This window comes from Nomascus leucogenys, chromosome 5, assembly GCF_006542625.1.
Source record: "Nomascus leucogenys isolate Asia chromosome 5, Asia_NLE_v1, whole genome shotgun sequence".
In the NCBI taxonomy this organism is placed as follows: domain Eukaryota; kingdom Metazoa; phylum Chordata; class Mammalia; order Primates; family Hylobatidae; genus Nomascus; species Nomascus leucogenys.
In genome coordinates, this window is record NC_044385.1 from 123,633,495 (window position 1) to 123,656,326 (window position 22,832).

At 35.1% G+C, this 22,832-nt stretch overlaps 1 protein-coding gene across 1 annotated transcript in view; it reads left to right on the forward strand.

Annotated features, from left to right (window-relative positions):
- LOC115835067 (UDP-glucose:glycoprotein glucosyltransferase 2-like) overlaps positions 1-22,832 on the forward strand; it is a 174,528-nt gene that overhangs the window by 92,681 nt on the left and 59,015 nt on the right. Inside the window, 4 exon segments of the mRNA XM_030812463.1 lie at positions 7,267-7,386; positions 8,638-8,723; positions 9,539-9,674; positions 17,318-17,452. Coding sequence (XP_030668323.1) covers positions 7,267-7,386; positions 8,638-8,723; positions 9,539-9,674; positions 17,318-17,452 — 477 coding nt within the window.

Here is a 22,832-nt window from a genome sequence, read left to right on the forward strand (position 1 = left end):
GTTCTTTGTTTCTTGTTGAGTTGTAGGAGTCCTTTATATATTCTGGATATTAATTCCTTATCAGATACATGATTTGCAAATATTTCTTCCCATTCTGCAGGTTGCCTTTTGACTCTGTTAGTAGTGTCCTTTGATGTACAACAAAATTTTAATTTTTATGAATTCCACCTTTTTTTGGTTACCCTTGCTTGGCACCTTTGTCAGATATCAATTGATCATAAATGCAGATTTATTTCTGGGCTGTCTAGTCTATTCCATTGATCTGTATGTCTGTCCTTATTCTAGTACTGCATTGTTTTGATTACTGTAGCTTTATAGTCAGTTTTGAAATCAAGAGGTATGTGTTCTCCAACTTTATACTTCTTTATCAAGATTGTTTTAGCTTGTCGTTAAATTTTATTTCCTGCTCTGTTTTGTGATTGCCTTTTACTAACAACAGTGGCTTAAATTTATTGAGCACTGAGTGCCAGATACTATGTTCAGCATTTAAAATGAATTATCTCATTTTATTTGCACAGCAACCCTATTAGAAAGGTATTGATAGCATCCCCATTATACAGATGAAGAAACTGAGACACTAAAAGGTTATTTGAACTCATGCTCATAACTGTGACATCATATTACTTAGTTACATTTACTGCATCTGTTTAAACATTTCCTAAAGTTCAAAAGAAATGTCACTTTATAGACTTTCTCTTAAAATGAAGAAGTCTGCACAAAAAATGAACAATAATATGCAGCAGCCCTGTTTGAGCACTTTGAAAACTGAAAGCTTAGGGAGGCTTGACCCTCTAACCAACCCCTCTACTGCCCCTGTGTACCTGGTTGAGGGAAAGAGTGTGGGGCTAAACTCTGAGCACATTTCTCCTGGCCATGTCCCGTGTGTGCCCTGCCTGATAAGAGGAAGGGTTACATCCTTTTATAATTTGTCCTGCAGAGAGGGAACACCTTTATTCATTTTGTACACTCAGAAGTATTACTGTTTTGCAACTAACAGAAAAGAACCGTATGAGTAGCAACAGCCTACACCCAGGTACCACCTGATTTGCATAACGATCCTATCTAGATTCTTAAGCTTGCATTTCCCACTCTCACTAGGTTTCTGTTTTGTTTCATTTTTTACCTTTTTGGCCTATTGCAACTTTTCTGGAAACTAATCTACCTATTTACCAGGTACAAGTAACTTGTAAAAAATGATTTGCAGCTGTACCATAGCCTGGTGGACACAGACTTTAGGCCGCCTGAGATCTATTCCTGTAATTCATCCTGTTTAAAGGTTCATAATTAAAAATAGGAACATAGTATTTTGACTTTTTAAAACATTTTGTTGAATCTACAAATACCAATCATGGTTATTATGATAGCAGTTTGTCCTACTTGAAGGATCAGTGCTACACTGAGTAAACAAACCAAAGTAGTTCACATTTCTTAAGTAATTCAGTGATTTGTTCTTTATGCCCTCTACTTTCTTGTAAGACATCAGGCATAGACAACTGTTACACATTACAAGTTGAGTGTCCCTTATCCAAAATGCTTGGGACCAGAAGGGTTTCAGATTTCAATTTTTTGGATTTTGGAATATTTGCATATATGTGTTGATGAAGTATCAAATTCTGTAAAATATTTGAAGAGATTCATTTGGAGCCAAATATGAGTGACCAGTGGCCTGTGACACAGCCCTTAGGAGATCCTGAGAACATTTGCCCGAGGTGGTCAAACTACAACTTGGTTTTATACATTTTAGGGAGACATAAGACATCAATTGATACATGTAAGATGTACATTGGTTTGGTACATCTGGCAAAGCAGGAAAACTGGAAGCAGTTGCCTTCCAGGTTATAGGCAGATTCAAAGATTTTCTAGTTGGCAGTTGGCTGAGTTGTTATCTGGAATCAATAGAAAGGAATGTCTGTTTTAAGATAAGGGGTAGTGGAGACCAAGGTTTTATCATGCAGATGAAGCCTTCAGGTGGCAGCTTCAGAAAGAATAGATGGTAAATCTTTCTAATCAGACTTAAAGCATCTGTTCTATCAGTCTTAAGATCTGCTTTAATGTTAATGCTAGTCAGCTGTGTCTGAATTCCAAAAGGAAGGAGGGAATAATGAGGCCTATCTGACTCCCCCTTCCCATCATGGCCTGAGCTAGTTTTTCAGGTTAACTTTGGAATGCCCTTGCCAAAAGGAGGAGTCCATTCAGATTGTTGTGGGGCATAGAATTTTATTTTTGGTTTACATACATAATGAGATATCTTGGAAAAGGGACCCAAGTCTAAACATGAAAGTTATTTATGTTTCATGTATACCTTATGCCCATAGCCTGAAGGTAATTTTAGACAATTTTTTTTTAAATTGTGTGTATGAAACTAAGTTTGTGTACTTGAGCCATCAGAAAACAAAGGTATCAGGTGTGGAATTTTCTACTTAGAGCATCATGTGAGCACTCAAAAAGTTGCAGATTTTGGAACGTTTTGGATTTTCAGATTAGGGATGCTCAACCTGTAGTATATTTGACTTATCTCTGAGACATTTCCTTTTGAGCATCATGCTTAGGGACTCTCACAAACACTAAAAGTTCTTTTTAACTATAGTAACTATTTTCTTTTAGATGCTAAAATAATCAGCACATGGCCTCTGGCAGCCTTCCCTTCAAACTGACCTCTTTATTCTTTAAACACTACCCCCTTCTGACAAGGTGTCTCATAAATCATCTTGATTCTTTTTTCTCCAAATGTGGAACTGCCTATTCACCAAGTTTTTTTCTGTAGAAAATAGTGCTAACGACCAAAATCTGGGCATTAGATGTGCACTGCATATTGTTTCATATAAAATATTCAGAGTAGAAAAGAGTGAAGACAGAGCAAGAAAAAATGTTCTTCTTTTAAAAGGGCATATATTTATGTTGGTAGTTCTAATTAACCTCTACCTTTATTTCATCTCTTTAAACTTTACAGTTTCCTCCTTTTCCATTATATGATCTTAATAATGTGTTCAAATTACAATTTTGGTCCTCCCTTCTGCACTCCCGCCAAAGTTAAAAGGCTCTTCTTCTTTTGTAACTCTTGACACTAGTGCCCTGGTATTGCAATCAAAGTATGCAGGTTCTGACTGTCCCCCTTGTCAGGATCATTTGTCCTTCAGCTCTCTGAAAAGAAAAAGACATTGCAAAATTTTTCTTACGGAATACTAAAGTATATAATGCACACATAGATTTCCATAAACTTAGACGTAGCATGAAGGGAACAAAGACAGATTCAAGGTTTTCTGGATTTAACCAAAACTCTCCTTTTGCTTTGCACTTTGATGGTAACAGTGTCATTTATCTTTTATCACAGCCAGCTTTGGTGTTGAAATTTCACATATAATGTGTTCATTCACTGTTGTAGCAGTCAACTTTTTTTTTTTTTTTTTTTTGAGACGGGGTCTTGCTCTTTCGCCCAGCCCAGAGTGCAGTGGCGCAATCTCGGCTCACTGCAAGCTCCACCTCCCGGGTTCACACCATTCTCCTGCCTCAGCCTCCCGAGTAGCTGGGACTACAGGCGCCCGCCACTATGCCCGGCTAATTTTTTGTATTTTTAGTAGAGATGGGGTTTCACCGTGTTAGCCAGGATGGTCTGTAGCAGTCAACTTTTTAAAAGCCAATTTAAAATGACAGAAAATATGCCCAAAGTAATGTTAAGAATCATAATCATAATAGATCTTTAAAATTTAAAAAACTTAAAGTATAATAATTTCTTTAGGTACATATTGTCATAACATTGTCTCATTCAGTAAGAGTCACTCTATAAAAGACATCAAGACATTTGGATCATAGCATATTTTCATTATAGTTTTTATATAGTTGTCTTACATTCTTGATCAATCTCCAAAGGTTTTCTTTTCCACATGAGTATGGAGAATTTAGTTAATTTAGCTGCAAAGAGTAAACTTGGTGACAATAATACAATTTTAGGGTGAATTAAAACATGTCAGTCTCCTAATCTCATAAGCTATGATTTTCATATTATCTTCATAGAAGGGAAAAAACCCACAAACTCACTTTTTCCTTGTGACTTGGTTAAATAGGTTTCAATAAGATCATGGATGTAAAATATCATTGGCCTTCCATATCCAAGGGTTCCACATTCCTGGATTCAACTAACCATGGAATGAAAATACTCAAAAAAAAAAAATTTAAAAATACAAATTTTAAAACAATATAACAACTATTTACATAGCATTTACATTGTATTAGACATTATATGTAATCTCGGATGATTTAAGGTATATGGAAGGATGTGAGTAGGTTCTATGCAAATACTATGCCATTTTATGTTAGAGACTTGCATATTCTTAGATTTTGGTATCCTCGGGGAGTCCTGGAACCTATCCCCCTACAGATACTAGGGGATGGGTATATCTTTTGCCAAAATCTTATCAGAATGACCACAGGTAATGCTTTCATCTTGGACCCTAGCAAAACCTGGGGCCATCATATCTTTTTTTTTTTTATTTCTTTTTTTTCTTTTTTTTTTCCTGTGGTTTTTCAGAGATATCCCTCACCAAGTGCTAGAGCATTACTTCTTAAACTATCCATAGTAAGAGAATAACATTTTTTCCCTAACCCATTGCCAATAAATATGTTGTCCTACTCCTATGACTAATATGTATCTTTTTTTTTTTTTTTTGAGACAGTCTCGCTCTATTGCCCAGGCTGGAGTATAGTGGTGCAATCTCAGCTTACCACAACCTTTGCCTTCTAGGTTAAAGCCATTCTCCTGCCTCAGCCTCTTGAGTAGTTGGCACTACAGGTGTGTGTCACCATGCCTGGCTAATTTTTGTATTTTTGGTAGAGACGGAGTTTCACTAGGTTGGCCAAGCTGGTCTCGAACTCCTGACCTCATGATCCACCTGCCTCAGGCTCCCAAAGTGCTGTAATATGTATTTTGTACTACATGTGGCACATCACGGGAGTTTGATGAACCGCAAGCTAGCCTATACCATGTTCAGTGAAATGAGACTGATACATGCTCAAATGTCATGGCCATGTCAAACTACTGCAAGTTGTTGAACACTTAATCTCAATTTCTGTACTTATAGGTTATTAACAGTCTTCAGACCACAAGTTTAGTTGCACTGTAGTTGAGAGTCTCATTTTGTCTGTCTAGGCACACTTGCTTTTAGTCAGGAAAAGTGGCACTGCTTGAAGGCTCTGTATGATTCTGAGCTCCATTGGGAATGGGAGTTCTGATTGCCCTTTCCAAAGAGCTGCCAAATTCTCACCCTCAGCCGCCTTTGGGTCAAGATAAGGCCTGTTTCCCCTTTGGTGCTAGACTCCTCTGCACCTATATCTTCCTTTCTCTTTTCTTCCTCAGACTGAGTAAGCTCATTTACTTACCTTCAAATTCATTAATTCTTCTGTCTGCTCAAATATGCTGTTGAGCTCCTCTCATTATTTTTTTATTTCAATTATTATACTTTTGAATTCCAAAATTTTTATTTGGTTCTTTTTATAATTTTTGTCTGTTTATTGATTTGTCTTCATGCCTTCCTTTATTTAGACATCGTTTCTTTTAGCTATTGGAACATATACCCTGAATTCCTCTGTTTTATTCATCTACCTGTGTGTATCTCTTAATTCTGTCACCTTTTCTCTAAAGCCACTGCCTCTGACTTAGTTCAGTCCACAATAAACTCATACCTGGATTATCTGAATTACTGTAGAAACCTAATTTCTTCAAGTACTATTTGCTTCAGTCTTTCTCTCCTTTCCTCTTGGATTTTTAGTTACCTATATGCTAGATCTTTTTCATATATTCCTAATCTCTCTCACACTTTGTTTGGTTTGTTTTTTCTTTCCTTTGTACTTTAGTTACTATAACAGTTGATCTGTTATCACATTTACTAATCCCTGTCTCTTCTGTGTACAGTCTGCAATTAAACCCACCCAATAAGTTCTTAGAGTTCTTAATTATAAATATTATATTTTAAAAATCTTAAATATCTCTTTGATTCTTTTTAAATAGATTTTAGTTCTGTCAAAATTTTTCTTTTTATAAATTTTTGTGCTTTTTAAAAAATATATTGATGGTTATTTTAAAGTCCTTGTCTAAGTAATCTTTGGGGTTTTTTTATTGTCTTTTTTTTTTCCCTGTTGGATTTCAATATTTGGTCCTTTTCTCTTTGCATGACTTTTTTTTTTTTTTTTTTATGAGAGCCAGAAATCGATGAAAAGCTGTAGAAGCAAAGAGCTAAGGTTTGTTGTTGTAGCCTGAGTGCCAGGTGCTCACTTGCTTCTCTTGAGGCCTGTTTTTAGGCTTTCTGAAGGCTCTACTATTTTTGTGTCTTACTTCTAGGATCTGGCCTTACTGGGTCTCAAATGAAAGTCTACAGTGTATATAGTACTTGAACTTTGGTCTCTGTCTTCTCAATACTATTTTATAGCTGTGGTTTCAACCTCTCCGTTTCTCTTTCCTTCTGGCTTTTGTAGAGGTGTTTTCATATATATGTGCAGGATAGGAGTCAGCAAATGACTTGAGAGGAATTTGTATGGAGATTTTTCTGGTTTCCTGCAGTTTCTTTCTCTCCTACCCTCTCACCCTGCATCCTGCCCTCAAGTCTCACCACTTTGGCAGCCTGTAATTTGACTTCTGCTTTCCAACTCCGTATTCCTCCAGGACGCAATCTGGGGACCCAGGGATGAAGTTTAGGTGAATGTGGAGCTTGCTGCTTATGCCTCCTTCTTTCAAGGACCATAACGCCTCACTTCTTGATTGGTGGTTGCTTCCCCGACCACATGCCTCTAAACAGCAGTTTATATGTTTTCTCTAGCTTGTATAGTGGATTAGAACTTGATTTCTAAGATGTTGATTTTATAATTTAATTTTTATAAGCCGTTTTATTTTCCTTATATCCAAGCCTTTAAATTGAGAGGGGAGATGGAGAGGGCTTGATTTACTACTGATAATTAAAATACATATTCATCTCTCTTAAGTGGTTTTTGGAGAGTAATTTTCATACAATTTTATGTTGGGATATGAAAAACAAACACAAGTGAAAGGAATCAATTGTTTTTGAGAGAAGGCTTAATGTAAAAGGCTACACAAGTATAAAATTATTGCACATAATGTATTCTTTAATTTAGAGAATATTAAACTGGCTTCTATATTTAATCAGAAATATAGAAAATTCTATGTATATTTTTATTTGTCACTTGATATAGTAAAAATCTGGCTTTGAAAATGATTTCAGTGTTGATATAGCTTTCACAAATGTCTGCATTCTTTTCTAGTGGATTAATGACTTGGAAAATGATGATTTGTGTGTTACATGGCCTACAATTTGCCAGAAACTTCTGAAGCCAATATATCCTGGAAGTATACCTTCCATAAGGTGCAATTTTCATAATTTGGTGAGTTTTATATTTTGATTATACATATATATCTTATAAAGATATCAGCATTCTTTCTGGATTATCCTTCTGTCAATGAATAGGCATCTGAGTTGTAAGGAAATAAGTATTTGCCTGAAGCAGCAAGCTTAGGTGGCATGGCTGACTGGGTATCAACAACTAGCAATGTCACTGTATTAGTATGCTCTCATGCTGCTAATAAAGACATACCCGAGAACTGGGTAATTTATAAAGGAAAGAGGTGTAATTGACTCCCCAGCATGGCTGGGGAGGCCTCAGGAAACTTACAGTCATGGCAGAAGGGGAAGCAAACGTGCTTCTTCACATAGTGGCAGGAAGGAAAAGTATGAGCAAAAGGGGAAAGCCCCTTATAAAACCATCAGATGTCCTGAGAACTCACTATCACAAGAACAGCATAGAGGCAACTGCCTCCATGATTTAATTACCTCCTACTGGGTCCCTCCTATGGCACATGGGGATTATGAGAACTACAATTCAAGATGAGATTTGAGTGGGCACACAGCCAAACCATATTAGTCACATGTTCTGCCTTACTCTTTAGCCGTTATGTCATTTTATAATAACCATATTAATGTTACTTTTACATTTTTTCAAAAGAATTTGTGACAGAACTTTTTCTTCTTTATTAAAAAGAACTAATGATTAAAGTATAGTAATTTTAGGGAAAGATACATAAATACCACTTTATCATCTATGCATATAATTTTATTATCCCAATAATATCTAAACATTAATATTGGAACTTTGAAAGTTGGAGAAAATACCTACAGCTGTTTTTTCACATAGGAAATGAATAAGATATTTTTTGCAGCAGTCTTGATAAAGCAGTTATGTTAATGCTATTTTTTTTTTGGTCAAAATTCAACCTCTATTTCCTTTTGAAAAAATTTATCATAGAAAATCTAATGAACATTTAGAATAAGGTATTTCAATTTAGGTAAAAGAAAATATATTGGGCTTCCAAAAAGAAGATGAGTAGCCTGATGTTAAATTCCATGTATAATTATATTTGGATGTGCAGCTTTTAGAAATCCTTCATAAATTGTGAAATCCTTTGTGTGTGTGTGTGCGTGTGTGTGCATGTGTGTGTATAGATATTCCTTAGAATTGCTAGAATTTCTTTAAAAATTACACATTGAATTTCATACTTTCAGTCACAAAAATTAGTCTAAACTTGAATTTCATGAAGATTCTAAGGTGTTGAAATAGTGATTATATACTTTCTTTTAGGTTCTGTTTATTGATCCGGCCCAAGAATATACCTTGGATTTTATAAAACTTGCTGATCTTTTCTATTCTCACGAAGTTCCCCTTAGGTAATTGTCATTTTATAGCATTAAACTGTCAACTAAAGGAAATTCAATGTTATTCATATTGTGTTACACAGAGTATTAATAGGGCATTCAAAGCGATGGTTAGCTCTAGTGCCTGACATAACACAGCTGCATGTTGTGAAGTATTATATACCTTTATGTTAGACTCTGTTTATCAAATCTGTCTTGTAATGTTGTTTACTTTATTACCTTACTGAGAGAATAATCTGATCACTCTGGAAACTTATAGAAAGGTCCAGCTTCCTATGCTTGTAACCCTAGCACTTTGGGAGGCCAAATCAGGCAGATCACAAGGTCAGGGGTTCAAGACCAGCCTGGCCAATATGATGAAACCCCGTCTCTACTAAAAATTCAAAAATTAGCCAGGCATGGTGGTGCGTGCCTGTAGTCCCAGCTACCTGGGAGGCTGAGGCAGGAGAATCACTTGAACCCAGGAGGCAGAGGTTGCGGTGAGCCTAGATTGTGCCACTGCACTCCAGCCTGGGTGACAGAGCGAGACTCTGTCTCAAAAAAAAAAAAAAAAGTATATTTACCGTTTTTGTACAAAAGAACATGGCCATTTGATAATGATAGCACCAGAGGGAGACAGTTTGATATTTTGCTGGAATCCAGTAGCTATGTGGATTTTGGTGAATAGGCATTACATTCAAACTTTTGAAGTGATAAAATTCTCCTTTTCTCTGTCTATTAATACATTCACTCCATCTAGATATTATAGTCTAATAATGTTTCTAAATAATGGTTTATTGTGATTCAAGAGGTAATTATAACAGTCCTTATTCATCTTCTTTTTCCAGAATTGGTTTTGTGTTCATTCTTAATACAGATGATGAAGTTGATGGAGCAAGTGATGCTGGAGTTGCTCTTTGGCGAGCTTTCAACTATATTGCAGAAGAATTTGATAAATCAGAAGCATTTATTTCTATAGTACATGTGAGTTTATGCACTAAATATGATTTCTTTAGAATGTAAAATTTTTGCATTACTATTATTATGAATTCTTTAGAATGTATAATTTTTGCATTACATTTATTATTGTAACATTTCAAAGTTTATAAACTATCATGGAGATTAACACAGATGATGAATTTGTTTTCTGTAACTCCCTGCTGAAGTACATATTATCCTCACATTATAAATTGGGCAACTGAGGTTCTACCAAAATATTTGAATTTACTAAGGTTTACTCAGCCAATAAAGGAATTTAAATTGTATATGTAAGTTTAGAGGAAAACATATTAATAGAAAATGATTATTTAAGAAAAAATTCTTAAACTAGGCTTTGATTAAAGAGATCATTGCAGGCTGGGCACAGGGGCTCATGCCTATAATCCCAGCATTTTAGGAGGCCAAGGCAGGAGGATCACTTGAGACCAGCAGCTCGAGACCAGCATAGGCAACACAGTGAGACCCTGTCTCTACCAAAGAAAAAAAAAATCAGGTGCAGTGGCACATGCCTGTAGTCATAGTTACTCAGGAGGCTGATGTGGGAGGATCATTTGGGCCCAGAAGGTTGAGGCTGCAGTGAGCCAAGATCGAGCCACTGCACTCCAGCCCAGGCAATGGAGAGAGCCTGTCTCATGGAAAAACAAAAAATCATTGCAGAGTTAAATATTCTGAATGACATAGCATATAGACACTTCCTAGAGAGTTTCAAAGAAGGGGGAAGTCATTTATTGACAGCAAACTGTGTGAAAGAGGTAAGATTGATACAGAGTCTGACAGAGATGGTATAACAGATGTTAGAAATTGGTAAGAACCCGATTAAGGAAGAACAAGAGATAGTAAGATTATTTCATAATTGAGGTTTTGAAATTCTGTTATGGATCATTGTGGAAATATGTATGTATTAAAGAGCTATATTGTTATTAAGAAAAGTCAAGTCATAGCTTATAAAATAACTTCTATCATTTTTATATTCATTGGACTTTAGCTTGTCAATCAATATTATATCAAGGAATGACTCTTCTTCCAACTGAGAAAGGAATTTCCAAAGTAGTGCAAATTTCCTACCCTACTTCTGTAACTCCCAGGAAAATCATTAAATACCTTATTAATTCACTGAGCTAGAGTATAGAAACTATACTTCAGTGATTTGGGGGGTTTGCTCTATAAAATAGTGCCATGGAATATGTGTCAATATTATGTCTCAGCTTATTTGTTTTACTAACTTACTGGTGTAAGAGTTTATAAGGGACATAGTCAATTTGAGTTATATCTTTTATTAAGATTCAACCATTTTATTGTAAAGGATCATTATGATATTCAAAACTTAGAAACCTGAATATATTCAGAAATTATCTTTACCTAAGTTATCTTAATTATTAATATTGAATCTCTGTTTTGTAAGTGTTTTTTATCAGACATTAATTTACACGTGATGGCATTAATCTACAGTGTTCAGCACAATACTATTAATATATAATCTCTTGGAAAAACAAATTATACTTGAAACCACAGGGTTTAATACAAAGCAGCATAAAAGTAAGTATTAAATTTGTGGCACAGCCTGTAAGTTGTGCTAAACAATTAGAAGGAGAGAGAGAAGGGGAAATAATTTGAACAAGGCACAGTTTTTAGGAAAATACATGAATGATAAAATCTTTTAAAAGTGTTTGCCTGTTTTCAGTGAGCTAATTACCTTATCTCAATTAAGTAATTTGAAGCTATTTAGCACTATAAAGAGAGAAGAGGAATATAAGACCAAAATAATAATAAAATATATGAAAGTTATTGAAATGTGATAAATAGCAGATAATAAAGTTAATCCAACCATATCTGTGACCATATTAAGTGTGAGTAAATTAAACTTTAGCATACTAGAAGAAAAGATATAAAAAGATAGAAAATTATACACAAGGTGACTATTTCACAGATGAAATCTAAGGTAGCCATAAAATATTAGGGGAAATAAACTTTAAGAAAAAGTACTAAAGTTGTATGTAGCTTCAAAATATACAATACAAAATTTGATAGCAAGGGAGGTAAATGGACAGTTTCACTATAATAGTAGTAGGTTATTTCAACATTTATTAATAGGTGAAGCAGATTAAAAATCAGTAAAAATATATAAGATTTTAACAATACACTTAAGATTAATTTTAAAGGCAAATATAAAATCCAACAATCAGAGAATGAGATAATTTTGCATTCAAAACAGAAGAGAAAAATATGTCTTTTAGTTAGAAAAGAAGGGGTTAAAAGAACTGGTTAACCATTCAGAAATGAGTAACTGATTTTTAAGAAGTAGATGGAAAGTAATAAGAATATATATTAATGAACTAGGAAATAATACAGTTATGGGATCAAGAATATAAAAGTTGATATTCTGAAAAAACAAATAAAATTGACAAACTATCATAGAGGTTAGGTTCCAGATGAGCACACCAGGTAAAAACTTCCAGCCTCTTAAGGCCAAGGCTCAGAGATGGGTACATCATTCCTTTCAGTTTATTCCATTGTATTCTGTTTAGTCACAGATTCAGATTCATATACCCACCTCTCAATGGAAGGAGTGTTGAAGAATTTGGAGACCATGTTTTAAAACTAGCACAGCAAATTCTACCAAATATTCAAATGTTTGAAGAAATAATAATTTCAATCTTTAAAATATCTTTTAGAGAATAGAAAAAGAGGAAATATTACCTAAATCAGTGTATGAATCTAATATAATCTGATGTCAAAGCCTGACAAAAAGAGAAAAGGAAAAATTATAGGCTCTTCTTTGTTGAGAATATGTATGCCAGAGTTCTAAATAAAATGTTAACAAAAGACATCCAGCAGATATATAAAAAGTAAACTATCATGACAGGGTGAGATTATCTAATGAATAAAAGAAAGTATTTGCAAATTCAAAGAATCTCTAAATATAATTCACCATGTTAATATATTATTCAAGAAGATGCATAAGAAACATTTGAAAAAATTCAAAGCTTTTTTAGGATTAAAAAACTCATAAAGAAACAAAATGTTTAGCAAACTATTACGTAAGGGAATTTTGTTAATTGATGACAGTACATCTTAGCAGTAAACTGATAGAAAGCATTGTTTTTAAAAATGGAAAAAGATAAGGTACCCACTGTCAACACTTCAAGTATAATCCTCAAGTTCCAGTCAGTGCAATAAGATAAGTAAAGGAAATACTCATTTAAAATATTTAAAAGAAATAAATTCTTACTTAAAATTCTAGAGTTGCCTACAGAAGAGACTCAAAAGAATCCATTGATTGTGAGATTTGACGCAGGAGGTTAGTAAAGTAACTGGATATGAGATCAGTATACTAATATCAGTTGCTTTTCTCTCTTCTAACAACAAATATTTATTAATTTTTTTCATCAGTTTTATTAAGTGCCTACTACATACCACACCCTGTTTTAGGTGCTTGGATAAAGTAATAACATATATAGCCAACAATCCTTATCCTCATGAGAGTACGTTATATAATGACTCCTACATTTACAATGACAAGAGCAAATAAAAGATACTTAGGAAACCTGGGGGCTGGGGGGAAAGGTCAGTTTTGTGGAGAAAATTTGGAATTATAGCCATTAAAGTTTACCTAAATGAATGAAAAGCTCTACCATGTTCATCAATAGAAATATTTCACTTCATAATTATATTGTTTTCTGCAGTTGATTTATAAATTGAATGCATTTCCGACCACAGTGGAATTCTGGGGATTTTTGTGAAATGTGATGATTATTTTAAAATTTATGTGGAAGAATGAAGACTCAAAATGGGTGAGACTTTGAAGGATAAAGTGATGGGACTTGTCATACCAGGTAATAAGAGGTATAAAGTTTGTGGTATTGGTTCAAGGGAAAGACATATCTATCAAAAGAACATGGGGGTCCCAAAACTTAAGAATACAGAAGTGACATTACAGTAAATGGGAAGTGGACTTACAACAACTGTGGTTCAACAGTGGCTATACCAATGCAAATAAATAAGACCTCACACCTTGTGTAAAAATCATTTCAGTTAGCTTAAAAACGTAAGTGTGGAAAACAAAACTTTAAAACATTTAGAAGTTAGGACCCCAAGGTAAGGATTTCCTAGTTAAAACTTAAAAAGCTCTAAGTCTGAAGGACAATACTGATAATTTCAGCTAAATTACAAATGAAAACCAGTGCTCATTAAAATATGTCATTGAAAAATAGGGAAAAATGTTATAAGCAGGAGAAGTATTTACAATACATATGGCCAATAAAATATTTATATTCCATGAGATGTAAAGATTTCCTACAATTCAAAAAGAAAAATACCAATGACCCAAGAGGAGAAATGCATAAAATAATTTTTAAAATAGAGGATGCATTAATGGTAAATAAAAATACACTGAAATTATTGGTGGTAAATATTTATTACCATTAATGGTAACTAAACAAGATAATTATCTTACAAATTTGAAAAATGCAAATAAGAATAAGAAGACTACTACCACAAGATTATTTTATACCCTGTAATTTGGCAGGAATTAAGAAAGCTGAAGGTATCGTGTGTTAATGAGAATGTAGAGCAGTGGAATGCCTTTATATTGCTACCCTGCCTGTAGGAATCTAAATTGGCAGAGCCACACTGAAAAAAACAATCTCATAATAATTCATATTTGAAGTTAAATCTCCACATTTCCTACAGACAGCACACACACACACACACACACACACACACACACACACACACCCTCACCCTAAGAGAAGCTGTTGTACCTGCACCTTAGGAGGCTATTGTTAGCAGAATCATTCAGAATAGCAACAAACTGTAATAAAAATAAAGCAAATACACATATCAGTAGCAAAATAGGTAAGTAGAATTTGGCATATTAGAATGAAATATCATATGCAAGAGCATGGATGTATTAGAAACATAATGAAGTCATAGAAGACTAACACCATACCGTATACTTCTTAAAGCTCAGAAGCAAACAAAACTAAGTATGGGAATACTTATTCGCATAAAACTCTAGAATTCAAAAAGGAAAGGGAATGATAAATGCAAATTCAAAACAATGCTTGCATCTCTTGGAGCATAAGGAAATGGTATTGGGAGAGAAGTTGTACTTCATGGTATTAGTGATGTTCCATTTCTTATGTTACATGGTTTATTCATAAGAATTGTTTATTTTGTTATTTATGCCTTATAATGTGTATGTCATGTGTATTCCTCTTTGCTTACCAAGTTACAAAATAATTTTTAAAATTTAAAAATGTGTAAGAGGATTGAGTTGATATGTCTGAGTAACTTACACGAGGCATTCTGACTACCTTATTTTATAGGAGTATCTAATATTTTCAAGTGACTAGTTAGTAAAATGACTAATCTGAATGACTTTTCTTATATCTTTTGCTTTATTCAGAGTCTCATTTTTGTGATCTCCATTTATGTTTTACAAAAGATTGAACTTTTCACTTTTTTTGAGTTATGATCACATTATGTTCTACTTTGATAGGAGGAGAAAAGTTGCCCCTAAATTGAAAAACTCATAAAATGAAACTCTTCAGTCTAATTACATACCTGTGCTGCTGCTTAAAGGAATAGGGTACAAAGTTTACCTCCATTTATGTTTTACAGAAGATTGAACTTTTCACTTCTTTGAGTTATGATCACGTTATGTTCTATTTTGATAGGAGGAGAAAACTTGCCCCTAAATTGAAAAACTCATAAAATGAAACTCTTCAGTCTAATTACATACCTGTGCTGCTTCTTAAAGGAATAGGGTACAAAGTTTACAGGGATAAAGGGAGAGCAAAGAATATTAATTTCTTACTGTGAGGAATATAATATGGGGATCATTTTAGTCACAATATGAAGATTATGTTTGGCAATAATGATTTAAGTAAATTGGGACCAAAAGCAATATTCTTAAGTGATATATCAAATGCTGCTAATAGTGTTTGTACTTACTACTTGTTCCTTCTGATTGTAAGTTTCTTTCCCCAGAATGTCTTAATGCTAGCTCAGTGTTCATATTTATGTCTCAGCTTAGTCGTCTACTCAAGAGATGCCATCTCTCTTGGTGCAAAACCTAAAACAGCACCTGGGTGACAGAGGATCTCTAAGTACTTATTAAAGAAAGAAATGAGAAAAGATAAAAAGAATAACAGCTTACATTCTACAACTGTGTTTAGAACATTTGAGACTGGGGAAGAGTAGAGGTGCAGAGAAGGTTTAGTCAAAATACTTACTAGTAAGGCCTGGCATGGTGGCTCACGCCTGTAGTCTCAACTCTTTGGGAAGCCGAGGCAGGTGGATTGCTTGAGCCCAGGAGTTCGAGACCAGCCTGAGCAACATGGCAAGACCCCGTCTTTACAAAAAATCCAAAAATTTTAGCCAGGTATGGTGGCAAGTTCCTGTAAGCCCAGCCCTTTGGGAGGCCGAAGCAGGTGGATTGCTTGAGCCCAGGAATTCAATACCAGCCTGAGCAACATGGCAAGACCCCATCTTTACAAAAAATACAAAAAAATCTAGCCAGGTGTGGTGGCAAGTTCCTGTAGTTCCAGCTACCTAGGGGGCTAGGTGGGAGGATTGCTTGAACTGGGAGGTTGAAGCTGCAGTGAGCCATGATTGCACCACTGCACTCCAGCCTAGTCGATGGTGAGACCCTGTCTCAAAAAAAAAAAAAAAAAAATTACAGAAAAGCAATAAAAAATGAAAGCATTTCTGAAATGTCAGAATATATTACACATACATTAAAAAAGGTAATCATTGTTAAGAATAATGGTGTCTGCATGCACATGTATGTTTATTGTGGCACTATTCACAATAGCAAAGAGTTGGAACCAACCCAAATGTCCAACAATCATAAACTGGATTAAGAAAATGTGGCACCATGGATACATATGTAACAAACCTGCACATTGTGCACATGTACCCTAAAACCTAAAGTATAATAAATAAATAAAAAAAAAGAAAATGTGGCACATATACACCATGGAATACTATGCAGCCATAAAAAATGATGAGTTCATGTCCTTTGTAGGGACATGGATGAAACTGGAAAACATCATTCTCAGTAAACTATCGCAAGGACAGAAAACCAAACACTGCATGTTCTCACTCATAGGTGGGAATTGAACAATGAGAACTCATGGACACAGGAAGGGGAACATCACACTCCGGGGACTGTTGTGGGGTGGGGGGAGGGGGGAGGGACGGCATTAGGAGATATACCTAATGCTAAATGACAAGTTAATGGGTGCAGCAAAACAACATGGCACATGGATACATATGTAACAAACCTGCACATTGTGCACATGTACCCTAAAACCTAAAGTATAATAATAAAAAATAAAAAAATCTAAAAAAATAAAAATAAAAAAAAGAATAATGGTGTCTGGTTTCATCAAAATAGAGTAAAACATAAATTTGTTATGATATTTTTGAAAACTATAGAATATTTTAAAACCATCTTTATTAGAAGATGATATATGGTTAAAATTATTTGTATGTGGTATGTGTGTATATGTAGTTAGTATGTTTTCAACTTACAAAATAAAAATCTATCTGCATGCGAAGGAAAAGAAAGAAAACTAATTGCTGTAAGAAGAAAATTAATTATAATATCCAAATTTTCACAGATGTACCAAAAAGTGAAGAAGGATCAAAATATACTCACTGTGGACAATGTGAAGAGTGTTCTCCAAAATACATTTCCTCATGCTAATATTTCGGATATTTTGGGAATTCATTCTAAATATGATGAAGAAAGAAAGGTAAGTTGGGACATTTTGTTAAGTGAAGTAGGCCAGGCACAGAAAGACAAATACCACATGATCTCTACTCAGGTAGAATCTTAAAAAAAAGTCAGACTCACAGAAACAGAGTAAAATGGGGGTTACCAGAGGCTGGGGATGGCAGAATTGGGGAGATATTGGTCAAAGGATACAAAATTTCAGTTAGACTAGAGAAATAATTTCAAGAGATCTATTGTACATGGTGGTGACTGTAGTTAATGACATATTTTATACTTGAAATTACTAAGTACATTTTAAGGATTCTCACCACAAAATATGAGAAGTATATGAGGTAATGCATATGACAATTAGCTTTATTAGCTATTCCACAATGTATATGAATATCAAAATATGTTGTATATCATCAACATATATATTTTTTACTTGTCATTTTTTAAAAGGTAAACAATTAGAGGCTCAACACAGAAGATTCGGAAAGAGCCAAAAAAAAAAAAAGGCAACAACTCGAAGAAATTTTCAGAGAAAGAGAAATAGTACAAAGAAATTCCAAAAATTAATGTATATGAGCCTTCATTAGAAGGGACTCACCAAATACACAACACACTGAATGAAAGAGGAATGCTCTGGGGCATAGGGATAAGGAATACTTTTCTGAAGAAGTGATATTTAAGCAGAGTCCTGAAGCAGGAGGAAAAGTTAGACAAAAGAAAACAAGGGGGTTGTAAGAGATTAACATTCCAGTCAAAGAAAAATATTGAGGTCTGAGATGTAAAGGAATTGAGAGAAGCTGATGTTGCTACTGTGTAGATTGAAAGCATACGTTGTTCCTTTGTTATGGGGTACAGTCGAGGTAAGGCTGGAGAGGCAAGCAAGGGGTCTGAATATACAGGGTCTTGTGAACAATATTTAATGCACTCATATCAGTAGAAGTTCTTGGCAACAGTGAAAAACCTGAAAGGCATTAAGTAGTGAAGTGACAGTGACATGCATTTTTTTTTTTAAAGAGCATTGTCCATTGTTGAGAATGGATTGTGGTGGGGAGGAGTGGGTGTGGTGATATGTATTAGGAAATATAATGTGAGAGATGTGAGATGGACTAGTGGCTTTTGGAAGAAGTGGAGGCAGAGAAAATGGACGTACTTGAATTATTTAGGAAGTACCATCCAGGTGCTGCTGGGTTGGATAAGGTAGAGGGGAGATGACAAATTGTCAAGGGTAACTCCCAGGGTTCAGCTGAACAACTAACTAACTGGTAGTGTCGATGCCATTGCCAAGAAGGAAAGGAGTGGAGGAGTTTATCCTTATTAAACTATAAGTTTCTTTAGGAGAGAGTTTGCATATCATTTACATGCATTCATAAACCTAATACATAGTAGGTGCCCACTAAATGTACAGATGGTATAGTACAGTGGTTAAGAGTTCAGACTCTTGGTCAGACAGATCTGGGTGCAAATTCCACTTCCAAAACATTGTAGCTGTGTAACATAAGAAGTGATTTAATCTCTGTGTATCTGTTTTATCATCTGTAAAATTGATGTAATAGTAGTACTTGGCTTCCTAGAGTATTTGTGAGAATGCTGGCTATAATAATGATAATACTTAGTACTGGATAGCAAATGAGTTATTTAGTCACTTTTTAACTCATAAGCTAAAATTCAAATGTTGAGGACCTTCATGATCTGGCCTCTGCCTACACGCCTCTCTAACTCCATATCTGACAGCTGTCCCCCATATTTCACACTGTGTAAACACTGCTGTATTAGTCCATTTTCACGCTGCTGATAAAGACATACCTGAGACTGGGCAATTTACAAAAGAAAGTGGTTTAATGGACTCACAGTTCCGTGTGGCTGGGGAAAGCTCACAATCATGGCAGAAGGTGAAAGGCATGTCTCACATGATGGCAGACAAGAGAAGAGAACTTGTGCAGGGAAATTCCCCCTTATAAAACCAGCAGATCTCATGAGACATATTCACTGTCACGAGAATAGCACGGGGAAGATCTGCCCTCATGATTTCATTACCTCCCACTGGGTCCCCCCACAACATGTGGGAATTGTGGGAGCTACAATTTAAGATAAGAATTGGGTGGGGACACAGCCAAACCATATCAACTGTGAATTTACTATTGCATAAGTATACTGCACTCTCACTTCCCTTGCTATATTCTCTTCACTTGGAATGTCTTTCTCTACTTTATCTCCCTGGAAAATTTTTATTAAGCCTTTAAGATTTTTAGTATGACTCCCTAAAAGAAGACCTGTATGATCCCTTCCTCTCCATACTCCAGCTTGATTAGGTGCTTCTCCTGGGCCCCATAGAGTCTTCTACATGCCTGTGTTTTGTCTGTATGTATGTGAACCCCTTGAGAAAAGACTTTCAGCTCTATAATCACAGTATCTAGCCTAATGCAGGTGGCAGGATTCAATAAGTGTTTATTGAACATATAAATACAGGGATAAATAAGTCTCTGATGCCGATAAATGTTTGGATTTTTATTAAGTAAATGTCATACTCTACACCAAGAGTCAGCAAGTCCACCCACTGCTTGTTTTTGTAAATAAAGTATTTTGGGGACACAGCCATACTTGTTTATTCATATGTTGTCTGTGACTGCTTTTGTGCTGTAACGAGAGTGGAGTCACTGTGTCAGAAACTGAGTGGCTCACAAAGCCTAAAATATTTACTCTCTGGCTCTTTACAGAAAAAGTTTTTTGACTCCTTGTAGGTAAATTACTTTCCTTTTAGCAATGTTTGGAAAGGACAGATAAAGTTAGCAAAATGGATGTTTTTTCATACGGCATATAAAAATGTGGCAGTGTTCTTAGTTACTTAGGGCAGTATGGCCATTTTCATGATGTTCGTTCTTCCTATCCATGAGCATGGAATGTTTTTCCATTTGTTTGTGTCCTCTCTGATTTCCTTTGAACAGTGGTTTGTAATTCTCCTTGAAGAGATTCTTTACTTCCCTTGTTAGCTATATTCTTAGGTATTTTATTCATTTTGTAGCAATTGTGTATGGGATGGCTCTCTGCCTACTTGTTGTTGGTGTATAGGAGTGCTAGAGATTTTTGCACATTGATTTTGTATCCTGAGACTTTGCTGAAGTTGCTTATCAGCTTAAGCTTTTGGGCTGAGATGATGGGGTTTTCTAGATATAAGATCATGTTATCTGCAAACAAAGATAATTTGACTTCCTCTCTTCCTATTTGAATACCCTTTATTTCTTTCTCTTGCCTGATTGCCCTGGCCAGAACTTTCAATACTGTGTTGAATAGGAGTGGTGAGAGAGGGCATCCTTGTCTTGTGCCAGTTTTCAAGGGGAAATGCTTCCAGCTTTTGCCCATTCAGTATGATATTGGCTGTGAGTTTGTCATATATGGCTTTTATTATTTTGAGGTATGTTCCTTTAATACCTGGTTTATTGAGATTTTAACATGAAGGGATGTCTCATTTTATCAAAGGCCTTTTCTTGATCGATTGAGATAATCATGTGGTTTTGTCTTTAGTTCTGTTTATGTGATGAATCACATTTATTGATTTGTGTCTGTTGAACCAACCTTGCATCCTGGGGATGAAGCCAACTTGATCCTGATGGATAAGCTTTTTTATGTGCTGCTGAATTTGGTTTGCTAATAGTTTATTGAGGATTTTTGCATTGATGTTCATCAATGATACTGACGTGAAGTTTTCCTTTTTTGTTGTATTTCTGCCAGGTTTTGGCATCAGGATGATGCTGGCCTCATAGAATGAGTAAGGGAGGAATCCCTCTTTAATTTCTTGGAATAGTTTCAGTAGAAATGATACCAGCTCTTCATTGTACCTCTGGTAGAATTCAGCTGTGAATCCATCTGGTCCTAAGTTTTTTTTTGGTTGGTAGGCTATTTATTACTGCCTCAGTTTCAGAACTTGTTGTTGGTTCTGATGCCCTGTATCATTGCTGATTGTGTTTATTGGATTCTTCTCTCTTTTCCTCTTTATCAGTCTAGCTAGTGGTCTATTTTACTACTTTTTTCTAAAAACAGGTCCTGGATTGGTTGATTTTTTTTTTGAAGAGTTTTTTGTGTGTCTAACTCCTTCAGTTCAGCTCTGATCATGGTTTCTTGTCTTCTGCTAGCTTTGGGGTTTGTTTGCTCTTGGCTCTCAAGTTCTTTTACTTGAGATGTTAGGTTGTTAACTTGAGATCTTTCTAGCGTTTTGATATGGGCATTTAGTGCTATAAATTTTTTTATTAACACTGCTTTAGTTGCATCCAGAGATTCTAGTACATTGTCTCTTTGTTCTCATTAGTTTCAAAGTACTTCTTGATTTCTGCCTTAATTTCATTATTTACTCAAGAGTCATTCAGGAGCAGGTTGTTCAATTTTCATGTAGCTGTGTGGTTTTGAGCGAATTTCTTTATCTTCAGTTCTAATTTGATTGTGTTGTAGTCTGAAAGACTGTTATGATTTCACTTCTTTTGCATTTGCTGAGGAACGTTTTACTTCCAATTATGTGATCGATTTTAGAGTAAGTGCCATGTGGCAATGAGAAGAATGTATATTCTGTTGGGTTTTGGTGGAGATTTCTGTAAATATCTGTCAAGTCCACTTGATCCAGAGCTGAGTTCAGGTCCTGAATATCTTTATTAATTTTCTGTCTCGATGATCTGTCTAATACTGTTAGTGGGGTGTTAAGGTCTCTCACTATTATTGTGTGGGAGTCTAAGTCTCTTTGTAGGTCTCTTAAGAATTTGCTTTATGAATCTGGGTGCTTCTGTATTGGGTGCATATATATTTAGGACAGTTAGCGTTTCTTGAATTGAACCCTTTACAATTATGTAACGTTCTTATTTGACCTTTTTTTAAAGTCAGAAACTAGGATTGCAACCCCTGCTTTTTTTCTGTTATCCATTTGCTTGTAAATTTTCCTCCATCTCTTTATTGTGAGCCTATGTGTGTCTTTCCATGTGAGATGGATCTCTTGAAGACAGCGTGTTGATGAGTCTCCACTCTTTATCCAGCTTGCCATTCTTTGTCTTTTAATTGGGGCATTCAATCCATTTGCATTTAAGGTTAGTATTGTTATGTGTGAATTTGATACTGTCATCATGATGCTAGCTGGTTATTTTGCAGACGTGTTTATGTGGTTGATTCATAGTGTCACTGGTCTGTGTACTTCAGTGTGTATTTGTCATGGCTGCTAACAGTTTTTCCTTTCCATACTTAATGCTTCCTTCAGAAGCTCTTGCAAGGCAGGCCTAGTAGTGATGAATTCCCTCAGCATTTGCTTCCCCTTCACTTATGAAGCTTAGTTTGGCCAGATATGAAATTCTGGAAATTCTTTTCTTTGGGAATTCTTTAAGAATTCTTTTCTTTAAGAAATGAATTGGAAATTATTTTCTTTAAGAATGTTGAAT